Genomic DNA, 17,914 nt, shown 5'->3' with positions numbered 1-17,914 from the left:
TATCTATCTATCCATCCATTCATGGACAAAAATATCGGCACCCTTGGTAAATATGATCAAAGAAGGCTGTGAATATTAATCTGCATTGTTCATTGTTTTGATCTTTTATATAAAAATAAAAAAAAAAATCACAAAAATCTAAACTTTCATTGGATAATACGAACTTAAAATGGGGGGGGGGGGGGTATCGTTATGAAATGAATGTTTTTCTCTAATACACATTGGCCACGATTAATGGCACCCTTTTATTCAATAATTTTTGAAACCTCCATTTGCCAGTATAACAGCTCTAAATATTCTCCTATAATGCCTGATGAGGTTAGAGAACACCTGACAAGAGATCAGAGACCATTCCTTCATCCAGAATCACTCCAGATCCTTTAGATTCACAGCTCCATGTTGGTGCTTCTTCTCTTCAGTTCATCTCACTCATTTTCTACAGGGTTCAGGTCAGAGGACTGGAATGGCCAGCAGTAGCTTGGTTTTGTGCTCAGTGATTAATTTTTGTGTTGTTTTTGAGGTTTGTGTTTGGATTATTGTCCGGTTGGAAGATCCAAACATGGCCCATTATAAGATTTCTAACAGAGTCAGTCACTTGTTGATTTTTTATCTGTTGGTATTTGATAGAATCGATGATGCCATGTGTCTAAACAAGATGTCCAGGACCTCCAGCAGAAATATAGGCCCACAACATCAAAAATACAGCAGTATATTTCATTGTACACATGGCGTACTTTTTATCCCTGTGTTCACCAAACCCATCGAGAGTGTTTGCTGCTAAAAAGCTCATTCTTTAGTTTCATCTGACCATAGAAGCCAGTCCCATTTGAAGTTCCAGTCGTGTCTGATAACTGAATATGCTGGAGTTTGTTTTGGATGAGCTAGGAGAATGTTTCTTGAAACCCTTCCAAACAACATGTGATGTAGGTGCTGGTTTTCTGACCCCGAGACTCAACTATTTTCTGCAATTCTCCAGCTGTGGTCCTTGGAGAGTCTTTAGCCACTCAAACTCTCCTCCTCACCGTGCATTAGGATGATATAGACACACGTCCTCTTCCAGGCAGATTCATAACATTTTCTGTTGATTGGAAATTCTTAATTATTGCCCTGATTGTGGAAATGGGAATTTTTACTGCTCTAGCTCTTTTCGTAAAGCCACTTCACTAATTTGGGAAGCTCAATTATCTTTTGCTGTATATCAGAAATATATTCTTAGTTTTTTCTCATTGTGATGGATGATTAAGGGAATTTGGGCTTTGTTTTCCCTCCTATTTATATTTATGTGAATCAGGAAACCATGACTGGATAATTTCATGTTCATAATCACCCTGGAGTGCTCAAAATTGTGAATATGAATGTGAATATACTTCAGAGATATTTTACTCATAAGAATTTTTAGGGGTGCCGTTAATTGTGTCCAACGTGTATTTGAGAAAACATTTATTTCATAATGATATTTCCCCCCATTTTAAATTCTTATTATCCAATGAAAGGTTAGATTCTTGTGAATTTTTTAAGTAAAAGATCAAAAGGATTAACAATGCAGATTAATTTTCACAGCTTTCTTTGATCATATTTACCAAGGGTGCCGATATTTTTGGCCATGACTGTATATGTTACATAGCAGTAGCTGCATTTTGAGTATTAAAATACTGATTTTAAATTTAGAGATAATTTAAACTGCTAAATTAGATTTGTTTATTCATAATTACTTCTAGTAAAGTTTCTGCGATGTTATTTTTAAATGTTTAATGTATTATTTTTTGTTTAAATGCTACATTTGTGGACAGAAGCATCAATCACTTTCATAAAACAAAAAGAGAGTTCCCAAAATGTTGAGTAGTGCTAAGAAACTAAATACACGTAACATTATGTCAGATAAATGTATGTTTTTCCATTGTTATATTGCATTTATTGCATTGGTAACTTAAATGTATTACAAATATACATTTTTTTAATCGTTCATTTATTGAATAATGATAAATTCCTCCAGAATTATGCAGTCAACAACAAACAAGCACAGTACACAGAAAAACTCCACCAGCTAGTAAAAGCTGAGCTTGAGCACCTAACTAAACTAAAGAACCAGCCGTAAAGAGTTTTCAGACAAACTTGAGTGCAAGACGCTTGTACATTCAAATCAAAGTTTTATGATACATTTTTTGAGCTTTTACTCTGACATGTCTGACCATAGACTGACAAAGGTTGCCCTCTTCTGGTGAAATCAAGAATTGTTTGTGTTTTGTTTTGCCCTTGAAAACTTGACCAGTTTAACATATGCCTCTATTTAACCAATTTACCCAAACCATAAACATATTAAAAAAAATAAATAAAAAAAATATTTTTTTCCAGAATCCATACATTTTCTCCATATGATTATCAATATTTTTGTTTGTTTGTTTTTCCAAACAATAAATTAAGGCTTTAGTTAATTGGGTTGCGATAACTACAGATATTAACTGTCCGAAATATATACATAAATAATTTGCTTTTACAATAAACCTGTAGAAAAGAACACCTCTCTCATTTCAACATTTAACGTTTAAAATGTCTTATCCAGCTGAAGGAGTATAAAAACATGTTACGTGAAGTTACGAGTTTATGAAATATTCCAAAATATTTATGAAAATATGTTTCCATGATTATCTGTCATAGCAATTTAGTCTGTAATAAGTGGAGCTGAGGTAGAATACGACATTCAGAATATTTCCAAACAGGTCAAGATTTTGAATTTATGTGGTATGGAGAAGAAATGCATGTCTTGCAGAAATGCTTGAAACTGCAAACAGCATTATATAAAATATAAAGTTGTAAACATTTAGAATCTAGGTCCGTGTAATTCACATTCACAAAGTTTTAATTGACGAAACATTGCTGTTCAAGGCTCATCTAGTCCATCCTAGAGTTTCTGAATTACAACTTGGAATTTGCCTAGAAACAGAAAAACAAAAGAGAATGAAGACAGCTACAATCTTAAAGGAATAGTTCAGTTTCAGTTGCTGGTCTCCATTGACTTGAATAATGTTTTTTTCCCATACTATGGAAGCCAATAGGGACCAGCAACTGAAGGTGAACTATCCCATTAATAACAGCGTCAAATCACACTTTACCTGTGCATATGCTTGCTATTAAAAAATCTAATATTTTAACAACATGTAGCCAAAAAAAAAAAAAAAAGTATTTTATATAATGATTAATTTGGTTGCATACCTATCTAGCTTTCATTCATTCAATTCATTTACCAATTATAAAAATTAAAAAAAAAAGTATTAATAAATTAATATATTTAGTTAAATCCTGTGTGGCATGAACTTACATGATGGCATTAAAGAAACCTCTGCAGTGACGACGCTCTCCAAGCCCAGGTTAGACAGAGCTCCTCGAATCAACCCACAGGAAAAGGCCAAGTACTGCAGAGAGCCAACATATTTAGATATATTAATGTTTAATTTATCATGGTATAAAATAAAGTAGACAAAAAATCTCAGAGTATGATTTAACATGAATGGACATTCTTACTTTAGGTGCCTCTTCAAGGTATTGCTTTCCACTGGAAAGCTGAGTTAGGAGTGCAAATTTATTATCTTGTAAGACGTATGTGCCCTAGAGCAAAGCCAGAGAAAAGAAATGACAGTAACGCTGAATTCTACAATGTGTTGTCACTTATTAAATACATAATTGAGCTTTCAAACCTGATGGTTGGTCCTCAAATTGTCGATTTGTTTTTTGAAGATCGTGCTCCAAAAATCTTTACACAGAAACTTCATTACGTCCAAGTCATCTTTGAAAGTGGGGCAGTCTTTTGTAAATCTTTTCAGAAACATATGCAAAATCAGGCAATCACTAGGTTTATAAACGATGGCTACTTTGTAGTATGAAAAAAAAACATGTATAACTGTGTATACCTTTCAACCAATCCTTGTCCAACTCTGAAGCCCATCACCTCTAGAGTAGAGACACACGTCACTCTCTCCTTAAGAAAGCAAATCAGAACATGAGGCGAATGGAAAATGGCAAAACGCTGTAACAAAAACATAAATGTGACCCTGGACCACAAAAGCAGTCTTAAGTCGCTGGGGTATATTTGTAGCAATAGCCAACAATACATAGTATGGGTCAAAATTATTGATTTTTCTTTTATGCCAAAAATCATTAGGATATTAAGTAAAGATCATGTTCCATGAAGATATTTTGTAAATTTCTTACCGTAAATATATCAAAACTTCATTTTTGATTAGTAATTTGCATTGCTAAGAACTTCATTTGGACAACTTTAAAGGCTTTTTTTTGCACCCTCAGATTCTCAAATAGTTGTATCTCGGCTAAATATTGTCCGATCCTAACAAACTATACATCAGTGGAAAGCTTATTTATCTTTCAGGTTATGTATAAATCTCAATTTTGAGAAATTGACACTTAAGACTGGTTTTGTGGTCCAGGTTCACAATTAAAACAGAACATAAATCTGAAGTATGCCATCTGGACGCTTGTAGATGGTACCTTATCAATGTCCTCCCGGGTGGCCTGCTCCTTGTACACGTGAGCAACAATCTCCATGTGGAGGAATTCAAACAGAGCGTCATCTGCCATATCTGAAAGAAAGAAAGAAAGAAAGAAAGAAAGAAAGAAAGAAAGAAAGAAAGAACATCCTTTCCTCAGACATCTGGAAACACTCCACTGGAAAATGGACATTTCTGTCTTTAACCCATTTAGGCCTGCAGGCAAATAAGTGGCTCTTCCACTCTTTTTTTTCACTAGTGGATATTTTTAAGTAACTACAGGTGTTTTAATATAAATATACAACCTGAGAATGAGATTTTGACAACTTGTTGGATAATGTGTCATGTGCTGATGTTTAATATAGTTGCATTAATGCAGGGGTTTAGATACAATTAAATTTACTTAAATTAATGAATAAATAAACTAAATGAATGGATGGATTAATTAATTAAATAGACAAATCTCTTAAATGTATTTTAATAAAAAAATACATCTAAAAACGTAACAGAAATGGTTGCCAAATAATGTTATACTTATATTAACTTTATTAATTAAAATATAAATATCCTAACGTTTTAGTTTCGTAAACATAAACACATGAGAACTTTACAGAAGCGTTATGTCTTTAGAATGTGTTGATGTGCATTAAATCAGTTTATGTCAAAAACGACAACTATAAGCGAAAGTTTTCTAGCAATCAATTTAACATTTATGTGATTCGTAAGATTACAAACCATAAATATACATAAATGTGCCTCATCTGTCTGATTAATGTGAAGACAGCTGCTCAGCTAATATTACCGCACCTTCAGCGTGCTCAGTATGTTAAAGATGTTAAATATATGTACTAGCATAAACTTAAATTACTTACTCCTTGCACGTGTCTTCAGTCACGTAATAAAAATACATTTATAAAAAACCAGATAGACAAAATCCGCCTTCTGTTCTACTGTGTTGTGTGTAGCATTGATACTTACAACCAATACCGCCTCCTGCTGTTCTGGAGAATAACGACTCATCTCATTTCCTCGCTGAACCAAACGACTGTCGAATTCATTTATTCTCCCACATATTAGTTTATTGTAATTTTTTTTTTTTTTTACAATATTACCGTTTTACTGTATTTTTAATCAAATACAGCCTTGGTGAGCATAGGAGACTTATCTAATTTCAATACAACTTGCTGTAATTTTTTTCCCTTCCACTTGAGTGTTTTTATGGAAGCAGAATAATGACAATAGTTTTTGAAACATAAAGCATGCTGAATTCCACAAATGCAGTGGTTAAAATTCGGCAGAAAATTCAGCGTTGCAGCAGATGGCGCAAGCAGCTGTTGATGAAGGCCATATGTGGATCAAGTCATTCATTTACAAAAACTGATTTGCAGAAATGGAGCAAGCGCTAAGTAGAAGTTTTCATTATCGGGGGCCAGTATAAACATGTTGAAACGCTGATTGTATGTATTTTTAATTCAACATTTTTACTGTTTCCCGTAACCTACCTGTAAGCAGCTTTCTCTACCACAAAGAAAATTATAATGCTCTTTTACCCAACGTTGAAGTACAGAACTAACATTACATCTGAGGAAGACATATTGCTTTTGGTTGCTTAGTTTCTGTAACTTTGTATCATGGCTTGTGTGAAGCTGTGCTTTAATACTGGGATTCCCCAACGACGCGTAACGCGCCTCAGTGAACTAAGTGAACTAAGTGATATAAGACCCAGGGGCGGTTCTAGATGCAGGGGCCACTTGTTAAGGGGGCACAATTTTAAAATTCATCTTAACCTTAAGTATTATTTATCCAGTCATTTTTCCCCATGCCATGCATCACTGCAATCTCTAAAAGCAATCTATAACAACTTCAACTAAATTAAATATCTCATCATGTTTCATTTATTTGACAAATAATGTTGTATTGTAGTGTCAGGGGCATCATGCACTCATTATTTTTGAGGGGGCACGAGTGAAGGGGGGGGGGGGGGGGGGCACATGTGTGTGAAATGTTTTGAACTGAAATATTCACAGCTTAAATAAACAACTATGTTAAATTGCAGGACCTAAAAATGCAAGCCCTAGAAATACAAGGCATTGAAATGCAAGCACTGTTAATTGCAATGCATCTTTTTTCGATTTGTGGAATTCAGCATGCTTTATGTTTCAAAAACTATTGTCATTATTCTGCTTCCATAATTTTTACCCACACACTTTGACTTTTGAGTAAATTTTGACACAGTACCCATAGTTTAACATAAAAGTAATGTCTTAGTACCCTGTATGAACCCTAGTAAGATTAATTTAATTAGTGTCATTGCAACTAACCCAACCCTGATCCATTTTGCATGTCAAAAATATAATGACACATTATCAGTGAAATATTACTTTATATTAAGAGTCAAGCAGTTGAAATTAACAGAGTCATAAGTTCATACTTAATCACATGAGTTCAGATTCGATGATGAAATTCATGACAACACACCTTCTTGTGTTAAAATCAGCCTTAAAGTGTGTCCCAAACCTAACTGGAAGAAACTGATAGTTTTACACATCTTTAAGCTTACCAATAACCCACTTTTTTTCCTCAGATAATGCAACATGATTACAGACATAAAGCTATCTTGGTCCGAACTGCAATTTTGAAACAGTCACTGTTGAGTTACTTACCGTCTAAGATTCACATCAAGTGTTAGTTCGCAAACAAACCAAAGTAAATAAATAATACGTCTATTGTTCTATTTCTCACAAGTGTTACTGATTAAAACATCAGAGCACTGAATACTTTCCTATGAAACTGAAAAACGCATATGTTGATGATGTTTCAGATCAGACAAGCTCCTGAAACATCTACAGGACAAAAGACTTTTGTAGTTCCTACTGAATGTATAACGTCCCAAATAAACAGCACTCAATTGTGCTTACACAATCCATTCTGCACAATAGCGTTCTTAGTTGAGGGTGAAATCTCTAAAGAAGGTGGGCTTGAGGTGTTTTCTTTGTTCCCCTCCAAGATTTGAGGAGTCTCAGTGTCACTGCCCAACTCAGAAGGTGACCTCTTGTGGACTTCCAAGAGAGAGACCTTCCAAGGAGCAGCTGTTGGTTCACTTTTAGGCATGAGGAACGTGGGATATGGATCAAGAGTCTGCGTTTGAGCTTCGTGCACGTTCGGACTAACTGAAGAGTCCATGCCTGGGGTCTCAAGCTTGGGTTGGTGGTTCCTTGTGAAATTGGAGAGCTGCTCCAGGACCTGGATCTGGCGATCCATCATTCCCAGCATGCTGCAGTGGAAGGCTCTCTGCTCCGCCAGCTGTTCTCCAAGCCGGTGGTTCAAGATGGTTAGCTGCTGGAGGATGAGGCTGCTGGTCTCCTCAGAAGTTCCTGCTGGGACAAAACAAGAAGATCCTTAACTCCTGAGGTGATTTACTTTTTTATGCCAGACAGAACTGAACCAGTATGTCACCTGGGAAATCATTGTGGCTGCAGTCAATTGCGTCTCTTGTACTTTCTGTACTGTTGGGAGTGCATAGGGATGGTGGTTCGGTCTTCACTGCATACAGGTATTCTCCTGACAAGCCTAGGGTCATAACTTCATCTGGTCCTACGGCCCAGCTTGGAGGCTCAGAACCAGCCACGTCATCTGGATTCAGAATCTCGTCAACATCAGGTTCAAGTTTAGAAGCCATGCTCTCCAGCTCAGATTTAGGGATTAGGCCTTCAGGCCAAGGACCTGGAAGAAAAGATCAACAGGACAAAACATCATTTTCATCAAATATCAACTCTAGAGAAATCTTGATTGCATTGACCAAAAATAAAATTCTGGCCTCATTTTCTCATCTTCATGTGGTTCCAAACCTGTATGACTTTCCTTAGTCAAGATATTTGGGAATGTTGAGAGCTCTGGAGTCCACTGACTTCTATGGCATGGACTAAAGCACTTTTCTTAGACATTTCTCAAAATATCTATGTTCCACACGAGAAAGAATAAGTCATACAGGTTTGGAGCAATGTGAGGGTGAGTAAATGACAGATTTTTTGTAAAAGGGAAGTCTATTAAATGCACTTAAAACATGTCAATAATGCAAAGTAGCTGATAACTAATATATTTTATAAGCCAGTGATTCTCAACTGGTGGATCACAGGTATTAAGGAAAAAAAAAAAAAAAAAGATTGCCCAAAATTAGATCAAATAAGCCTTATCAACTTATAATCAGGAGGAGAAAATGATTCCCATATCTTTTTTTTTTTTTTGGTTGGCGTCAAAGGCTGCATGTCGAGGTTAGCCAAATTGGACAGAGAAAATCTGTAAAATTCTATGAAAATCTGGAATAAAACTTTATGACTATATAGGGTCATTCCGCGTCTACTCAGCCAGAGGTCCTCGGCGCAAATTTTTGATATTGCTAATATTTTTTTCTGAAGAAAGATAAACACGTATTGTGATGAAAGCCAAACTATTAAATGTCACAGATGTATATTTATTGAGTAATTGGGGGTGGGGCTGTAACTCAGGAAGTATTAAATATATCACAATATTAAAATCATATTGTGATATCTTTAATACTTCCTTATTAAGTATTCCAGTTCTTCCAGTTTTTTAATAAACTCTTCTTTTGAAATCTTCATTTTCAAGGCCCTACATCGTTCAGTCCAAGAGATATATATTCTATATATAGATTGTTGAACATTACACATTTTCAGTGGTTTAAACCCAAATGTTAGTCACTTTGATTAGAGCTGATACTTATTCTTCAGACATTGTTCTTTAAATAAAATAAGTAATGTTGAAACTAGAAATGCATCTTGTTTCCCTCTATAAAAACAATTGTATGGAACATAGCTGTTTAAGTGTCATAAATATTATTTCTTCCAAAATGTGCAACTTTTCTTTTGGAATCTTCTTTTTTTAAGGCCATATATGGTTTAATCCTAGATATATTGAGATCTCGGTGCAGCTCCATGTCCAAATTGTTGTATCCTACTAATTTTTTTAATGGTCAAAAACCAAAAGTGGTTTTGTGTTTATCTAGGGTTTATTTTAGGGATTAGGAATGTACAGTGTGACGCATCAGAATATGAAACAACAGGATTAAATGTTAACTCTAGGTAAGGTATAAACAGTGTAAAACCTAAAATTACCCAGAATCCCATTTACCTGGGGTTTAGAATTACCCAGTGTTAAAGGGATAGTTCACCCCAAAATGAAAATTGTGTCATTAATTACTCATCCTCATGTCATTCCAAACCCGCAATACCTTTGCTCATCCTCAGAGCACAAATTAAAATATTTTTGATGAAATCAGAGAGCTTTGTGACCCTCCATAATCAGCGAGGGTACTACCATGATCAAGGTCCAGAAAGGTAGTAAGAACATTGTTAAAATGGTCCATGTGACATCAGTGGTTCAACTGTAATTATATAAAGCTACGAGAATGCTTTTTGTGTGCAAAGAAAACTAAAATAACTTTATTCAACAATTCTTCTCCTCCGCATCTCCCTAGGGCACCATTTTGGAGAGTAGCACGATGCATGCGCGTCCTTTGCCTGCACGTAAACAAGGCATACACGTGATGCTGCTGACGCAGAAGATGTATGCGCTACATCTTGTTTACATTTAGAGCAGAGCACGCACGTGTCGTGATACTCTCCAAAATGGTGCCCAACTCTGATTGAGTTGGCACGGAATGACCCAATACTATTTTACACCTACAGTATATCCAGTATGACTGAGTCATGACCATGTCTAACGTAACATATCCTGAAGCAAAACCAGTTGAGGTCCAATGATGCTATAAGACATGCATATCTCTAAGAAAGAAAAAAAAAGGATATTTCACCCAAAAAATTTCAATTCTGGCATAATTTATTCAATCAGTTCAAAACCCATTTGGCTTTTTTCTCTGTGTTCCCTAAAATAATATTTCAGAAGATTTGGGATAAAGTGCACAATATTTTGTGAAACACTTTTGTGATGTTTTCATTGTGCCTAACAACGGCTTCCCATTCTAATCTTTAATTTTCTGTTCCACAGAACAAAGTCAGTCAAACAGGTTTGGAATGAGGGTGAGTAAATGGCAAAATTAGACTTTTTGGATGAACTACTCCTTTAATACCGTCCATACAGTCATGCAAAAAGGCAATGAGAAGCAGTACTGTCTGCATGGTCATCCAGGTCTGCGAGTGACCGTCCAAGCAGGGCGTGCCCATCTGTGAGGTCGTCCTCCCTGCCTCCCACCTTCGGTCTGCGCACCAACATGTGATCCAACATATGGAAGTAGCGGAAAGATTCGATGGCAGAGTGGCGAGCGGCTGGACTTCTGTAGCTGGCCAGTTTGATCTTACGGTACTTGTGTTTAAGGCTCTTCCAACGGTTTCGGATTTGGGTGACAGTGAAGTGGATCCCCCGCTTTGCCAGACTCAGCTTGAGGCGTCGGAAGAGGGATTCGTTGCGCTGACGCTTCTTATCCAGCTCGTGGACCAGACCCATCTGCTCTATGAGGGCCAGCATGGCAAACGTGTCCGGTTCAGTCCACCACTTGTTGGGCTTCTTCTCGTTGAGGTTCATGGTCTCCTCCCTGTTTAAGGCCCCTAAACATGCAACCTACTTCAGAAAGAAGGTAGTTTAACCTTAAGGTAAAACTCTTATTACAAAATTTAAATGCATTTAAAAAGCATTATTATAATTACAACAGTGAAATTCTGGGATTCAAAATCAAATTTAAATCTGGAAATTATTATTTTTTTTTTTTAATTCAAAACAAGTAAACATTATGATGTAAAATAGTTTTTATGATGTACAATATTTCAGATTATTATTCACTATTAGGGGCCGTTCACACCAAAAACATTTTTTGCATTGGACTGCTTTTCCGTAGTTTCTCTATATAAACATTTGCAAAAACGGTCATGTTTGATTGTGTCACGGCTTTTGAACACACTTTTCACGTTCTCAAATTAATCTTCATTTACTGCATATGTCTCGCATTTTTAAACATAAAAGCATTTTGTGTAAATGGCCCTCTACTAGGATCAAATTATTGATTTTGGCTATGTGAAAGAGCAAAAATGCAAAAATCTATTCTTTCGTGTAAAACGGCAAAAAAATAAATAAAAAGACTCGATTTTGATCCTTCGTAAATTGACTGAATTGATTGGTTTGCTTGATCACTATACAGTGCACTTGTACTGCTGACTTTTTCAGCAGCGTTGGTTCCAGAAGTATATTTTCCATTCATTTTCCCCAAAGGGAATAAAAAAAAAGTCTTCATTTAAAACAGCGTAAACCAAGCCAACAAGCTACAAGGTGAATCATGATATTATAAATGTGTATTTAAAGTAAAAAGGTATTTGAAAATCAGAGCAAAACACAAAGGTGAAAGACTGTATACTATAACAGCTTAGTGAGGGAAAAGGATTACAATCGCATGAAGATGACATAACCAATTTGAAAACAATAGTTAAATATAAAAACTATTCATTCAAAGTTGTTGATTATATCTATAACAATATATGTTCAGCGTACTGCAAAATATGCATATAAATACAAATATTTAAGTATTTAAAAAGTGTAGGGTGACTGACTTAATTTTGTAATTTGTGGTGATTCCCTGCAACCTTTCACAGCAGTGACTCTCCAATTCGTGGAATTTTCTGCACAGCATTATGGGTAATTAAAAAATGCCACTGTTAAACATTATTATTTTAAAAATAAGTTGAAATAATGTGAACAGATGGCTACGACAATAGCATACACCATGATTAACAACCTCTGATCTCACAACAGGTCTAGGTTTATAAGCTATAACTTAAAAAAATTATAATAAATATTAATAATCAATTTCCCTATGGAGAAAATGAATTAGTTTTTCATTATCGTCCTGCCCTCACCAGTGCACACCTCATTAGAGGACATATTGATGAGAGGTAAGGTTTTCTGATGAAAGATTATGCACATTAATTTAATAATAATAAATGCACAAATCATTTTTAATAAACACTAATATTTCATTAAAAAAAAAATAAGTTGTCCATTTTTATTTCATGGTGTCTTTAAAGAAATTCAATTAATTTAGCATTAAAATGGCTCTCAATCATAACATTTATAAGGAAATACCAGAGAGAAGCATTATTGATTAGTAATCTGAGACATTTGGTCCCCAGTGCAAATCATTATTGTACATATGCATTATTAGGCCTAGTCATTATTAAATCATAGTAAAGGATAACTATCAACATCATAAGCATAAAGCATGCACAGAGAGTACAGATCACAGACCTGTTAAGTTATAGGCCTCCTGCACATACTGTAGTGCAGCAGGGACTCATCAAAATCGCCTCCGCATCCGCTCAAACGCGCTATATTCGCCAAATAACAGACTGTGTAAAACATTTACGATACTTGTTAATTGTGAAAGGTTTTGAATCAGTGTTTAGACACTGAGAACATCTGTTTACTTCATACTGAGCCTTTTCCCTCTTGATTTCTCATAGAAATAAATCGAGCGGATAGAAAGGCCATTAGCTTGAACCATGAAACCTAACATAGGCAGAGATTATGATGTTTCCAATTGGTCGGAAACGATGGGTGTAAAGTTATGATGTCTCTCCACTTTGTATTTTAAATGTAACATAATTTGAGGACGACATGTGTCGTTTTTCTAGTGTAAATAATTGTGTAGAGGGTTAGTGAAACTGAGAATAGAGTCGTCGTGGTCACGTGATGAGTGTTAGTTTTCACAGCGCTGATGAGGCTGGACCAATGACAGTCGATTGTGTTTACTTCATAAGGATTTTTATTATTGTGGATTTCTGTTTTGTTTATCACGTATAAATCTGTGGACTGAATATAATGTCATAATTATTAATTTAGGTGCACAAGTGTCCACGGTCAAACAAAACAAACCCTGAGATTAGTCTGTGTCTCTATGATTGATTGGGCTTTTTGAGCCGTGAAGCGCCCCCTGGTGGAATACCGCAATATTGAAAACTTAACATTTGCTGCCTGAAGCGTTTTCTGCTCCCTCTTGTAGTTGAATAACATTACATTGTGACCTCGTTACTGCCACATAGTGCATCGGAGTACCTTGTGTTTATTCATGTAGTAATTGAATAATGCATATTTAGTAATCAATGAAGTAATCAAAAGAAACTGACAAAAAGAGGCAAAATTGGAATAATATGAATTTTTCTTTTGACACCCTGCTGGAAAAACCAGCATAGACCAGCATAGCTGGTCATACCAGCAAGACCAGCATATGTTGTGTTTTGGTGCTGGTATGCTGGTGACCAGCATGGTATGCTGGTGACCAGCATGGTATGCTGGTGACCAGCATGGTATGCTGGTGACCAGCATGGAATGCTGGTGGGATGCTGGTGGTATGCTGGTGACCAGCATGGGATGCTGGTGGTATGCTGGTGACCAGCATGGAATGCTGGTGGGATGCTGGTGGTATGCTGGTGACCAGCATGGGATGCTGGTGGTATGCTGGTGACCAGCATGGGATGCTGGTGGGATGCTGGTGACCAGCATGGGATGCTGGAAACTGTGCTGGTCAATATAGATGTTGAGGACGGTAGCCTGTTCACCAGGGTGGAATGCTGGACAGCAACATTGAATTTTGGTATAATGAAAATCATAAAAATACAAGCTTTCATTAATATACGTAACAAGTTCATTTAATAATGACAAGTAAACATAAACACAATAATAACACATATTTAACAAAAAACAACACTCATCTGGCTCAACAAGCAAATTACAATAAAACACATCAACAACAATTTATCTTAAGTGCTTCAATTTTTTATTTTTTTTTGTTTGTTAATGTCCATTATTTTTTCCGTGATGAACCGTCCAGCCTTTCCCCATCTGGCCTGCAACTCTGTCTCATCCACATTCTTTCTGACAAGCCACTCCTTGAAGCAGACTAAAAAGAAATGTACAGATAAACAGTGATGCTTCTGTCGCACCAGAACAAAGAAAAATGTATTACTCCATAACCCTGGCTACTGCTACCTTTTAATGTCTGAAGTTTCTGGGGGGTTAAACGCTGCTTGGTGGTTTTGGTGGTGGAGCATTCCTTCCCTGTGAGACTTCTTTCCCCCAGAGTCTTAGTGCCCCAGATTGCCACTGCCAACTCCTTCACAAATAAGGAATCCCGCGTGTTGTTTTGTATCCTTGACCAGGCCTCTCTGCGCACTCGAACGTCTCCCCCCAAGTGAATCTGACAGAATTAAAAACAAAAATAATCAAGATACTAGAATGTACATATGCATACAATATTCATAAAAACTTTAAGTGTAGTTGGGGTTCTTATATTAATCCATGCACACAGATGATGAGGGAAATGCTGTACCTCATCTCCTTTTGGAGATACAGATGGTTCCACCTTATTGAAACAGCTAGACTCTGCAACTATATACAAAATATTGTAATATGTGCTTAAGTGCTAATAAACAACTAATATGCAAGCTAATAATTGCATACTGTAGTTAAAAATGATAGCTGAGAAGTTGTTCATCATACTAATGCTATTTTTAATTTTTCTATATTTGACTAATTATGTGTTTTCTATGATTGGTCCATATATAATCCTACAAACACTTGTGTATTAATAGATTTTATACAATGTAAAAACAGCCAGGTGTTAAAAGCCACTCTTCTCACCTGTCACTGTGTCGTCCTAATTCTGTCCTAACAAACCTAGGCTGACTGTTTCTTGTTCAGTCTTGACAACACATGAAAACGTAAAGATGACAGATGCACTAATGACAGAGCACCCCTAAATGAAGATCGGTCCTGTATCAGATCAGTGCTTGCACACTTGATTGAAATACATCATGTAGAATTGGCAGAGTGTCACAATGCTGCAAACGCTGTAAAATCTCAGTTCGACATTATCTTTATTCTTATTTGAAGGGTTCTAATAACATGTGTTAAAATAAAAGACGTTATAAAAGAGTTACGGAAAAATACACTGAAAATAAATAACTGCATGTTTGTCCAGGCAGCTTTTTTCCCGTCCATATAATGAACATCAAAACTGGGTAATTATTCAACAAGAGCAATAGGCAGAGTCACTGAGCACCGTGCAACACTATTCGGATCCCACATGCCAACTTACGCTGCTTTGAACTCATCTCGACCTCTAATGAATGATGGATACAGCGCGGGACCGCGGGCGCGAGCCTGGGCATGTCGTGACGTGACAAACTGAGTGACTGATTGCCATGGAAACGTAAACGTCATGTATAAATTATCTTGTCTCTTTGAATTTTAAATTATTCTGCATTTATATACATTGCTCCATTAAAACCTCAACATGTCGAGAACACAACTGTCCAATGAAAAAGTGCGTCCCCCGCATAATCTACGCCCCTGATATAAATGTTTACATTGTGTTAATTCGACAAGCTACTCTGTTAATGATTTTGTTGAAAATCTGTTACATGACTACCAACGTGTGATTTGATTTGTATGTCTGATAATTCATGGTTAATCTGTGTAACAAAGGTAAAATGACTTTGTTAATGTGCTTTCAATTCTCTTGTGCCTTAGCCACTGCCGTATTCCAGTTGTTTCTACTGTAGTTTTTTTTTATTATTGTTTTTTTTTCTCTTGGTGATTAGTTTAAACCCAGTGTGTTTCAGTGTATTTCACTGTGGTTCAGTGCATGTATTGTTACAGATTTTTTTTTAGATTCTGTATCTCCTAGAGTTAATTGGATTTAACATCTATATACTGTGTCTAAAGACGTATTTTGTTGTATATGATTCAGTATCAAATTTGAAGTTATTGTGCACTGAGTCAGATTCCCTTGGAGTGTAACACCAAGGATTATTTTGTGATTCTTTTTGTAACACCTTTTGGGTGAAGTTCCAAAACCCATTTAAGTCAGACATCGTTTTTTTAAAACGTTTCTTACATTAAACTTTGCTCCCATCGACCGCTGTCATTTAAATCAAAACAGCAGTCAGAATAAACCCCAAGAAAAACCTGTTTTGTTTTCGGTGTGTTCTTCATAGTTCACCCGGTTACATTTTTGGTACCAGGAGTGGGGTATCTGACAGTTGGGAACTCTTAGACATTTAGTGCGTTTTTTCTGGAATACGTGGTGGCAGGCACGTGTGCTGCAGGACCCGGACTGGAGGAGGCCAGCCGTGTTGAGAGTGTCCAGGGTGACAACGTCAGCCGAGGGGTTCGTGGCTAAGGTACTGGATTGCTGGACAAGAAGGGGACATCGCCATCTGGGGCCAAAGCTCAAGAGCGTGCTTTCGACAAAGCCTGTTATGTATGCCCTGCAAGAAGAGGAAGAAGTGTTATATAGACATTCTCTGACACATATCCTTTGAACTGAGAAACAGAGAGCATTTAGCAAGGACTTTGTGGTGGTGAAAAAGACTGTGAAAAGACTTTTAAACTTTCATCAACATGTCACAACCGGAGGAAGAGGCTGCGGTAGTACAGGGTGTGGCTAGCGCACGGGGTATGGGTAATGTGCAAGAACAGATACAAGAGCTCAGCAGACAGCATGCTGAAGCTATGGCAGCTATTGCCAACCTGAGTAGAGAACCAACTAGGTCCTATGTGTATGTGCCCAGAGAACGTAACATTCAGCCCTTTAGTGGCGATCTTGGCAAAGACAGAAGAAATGTGGATGAGTTTATTGAAGAGGTGGAAAGAGTACTGCTCGTAAGAAACCAGACACCTGAAGACCAAGCTGATTTTGTTCTTTCCCTGCTAAAAGGTGCTGCTGTGGAAGAGGTTAGGTTAAGGAAGGAGGGTCAGTCTCCGTGAACCGAAGACATCTTTTTCTACCTAAGGGAGGCCTTTAGGGAAAAGCGTAGTCCTGCCCAGCTATTGCAGACATTCTATACCCGCCAACAGTTGGAAGGCGAAGACCTCCGTGCATACTCCCATGCCTTGTCGCAAATATTGAACTCTGTGTTGAAGCAGTCCCCCAGTGCCATTGCAAATATGAATCTCACTCTCCGAGACCAGTTTATTGAGGGAGTAAGAGATGCTGCACTCAGGAGAGAGCTCCGTAAGTTGGTGAGGGACAAGCCACAGTCAACTTTGATTGAAGTGAGAGATGAAGCTTTAATGTGGTCTCTTGAAGACCCCAAATTGCGTGCTAGTAAAGTAACCCTTAACCACAGTGTAAACTCTGAAGCTACAGAAGCCCAATGTGCAGCCATGGTAGTGCCTGCAACGAGCTCTGTTACGCTTGACAAAGTTTTAAAAGTAGTGGCGGAGCAAGGCAAAGCCATCGGGGAGTTAACTCAAGCTGTTCAGAAATTGACTCTTCACTGCACTCAGCCTGAATCAGTGAATCGGACTAGATCTAAGATGCAGCCACGTTTTACTGATGACGGCCAGCCTATCTGCTTTAAGTGTAATGGGGTGGGGCACATAGCCAAAAA

The 17,914-nt window shown here is 36.9% G+C and overlaps 2 protein-coding genes across 6 annotated transcripts; both read right to left on the bottom strand.

Annotated features, from left to right (window-relative positions):
- Nucleotides 1–1,742: 1,742 nt before the first annotated feature.
- LOC306854206 (trafficking protein particle complex subunit 6b-like) lies at nucleotides 1,743–5,490 on the bottom strand. 2 transcript variants are annotated; one of them, XM_079392037.1, is made up of 7 exons: nucleotides 5,372–5,487; nucleotides 4,501–4,592; nucleotides 3,906–3,973; nucleotides 3,693–3,810; nucleotides 3,520–3,603; nucleotides 3,317–3,410; nucleotides 1,743–2,931 (listed from the first exon to the last, which is right to left on the bottom strand). In XM_079392037.1, exons 2-7 carry the CDS (start codon nucleotides 4,588–4,590, stop codon nucleotides 2,900–2,902), a joined length of 486 nt encoding a protein of 161 aa, XP_079248163.1. In that variant the 5' UTR covers nucleotides 4,591–4,592; nucleotides 5,372–5,487; the 3' UTR covers nucleotides 1,743–2,899. The 2 variants fall into 2 exon arrangements, with proteins under 2 accessions (XP_079248163.1, XP_079248164.1); XM_079392038.1 differs by having other exon boundaries at nucleotides 1,895–2,931; nucleotides 4,501–5,490.
- Nucleotides 5,491–6,864: 1,374 nt separating this feature from the next.
- Nucleotides 6,865–13,166, bottom strand: LOC306853926 (uncharacterized protein). 4 transcript variants are annotated; one of them, XM_079391637.1, is made up of 4 exons: nucleotides 12,768–13,166; nucleotides 10,646–11,096; nucleotides 7,956–8,222; nucleotides 6,865–7,873 (listed from the first exon to the last, which is right to left on the bottom strand). In XM_079391637.1, exons 2-4 carry the CDS (start codon nucleotides 11,055–11,057, stop codon nucleotides 7,404–7,406), a joined length of 1,149 nt encoding a protein of 382 aa, XP_079247763.1. In that variant the 5' UTR covers nucleotides 11,058–11,096; nucleotides 12,768–13,166; the 3' UTR covers nucleotides 6,865–7,403. The 4 variants fall into 4 exon arrangements, with proteins under 4 accessions (XP_079247763.1, XP_079247764.1, XP_079247762.1 ...); XM_079391638.1 differs by having other exon boundaries at nucleotides 10,646–11,093; nucleotides 12,768–12,978; XM_079391636.1 differs by having other exon boundaries at nucleotides 6,873–7,876; nucleotides 10,646–11,093; nucleotides 12,768–12,891.
- Nucleotides 13,167–17,914: the final 4,748 nt, after the last annotated feature.

Source organism: Barbus barbus (assembly GCF_936440315.1).
Source record: "Barbus barbus genome assembly, chromosome: 34".
NCBI classification, from domain to species: domain Eukaryota; kingdom Metazoa; phylum Chordata; class Actinopteri; order Cypriniformes; family Cyprinidae; genus Barbus; species Barbus barbus.
This window is presented reverse-complemented; position numbering and strand designations above follow the sequence as displayed.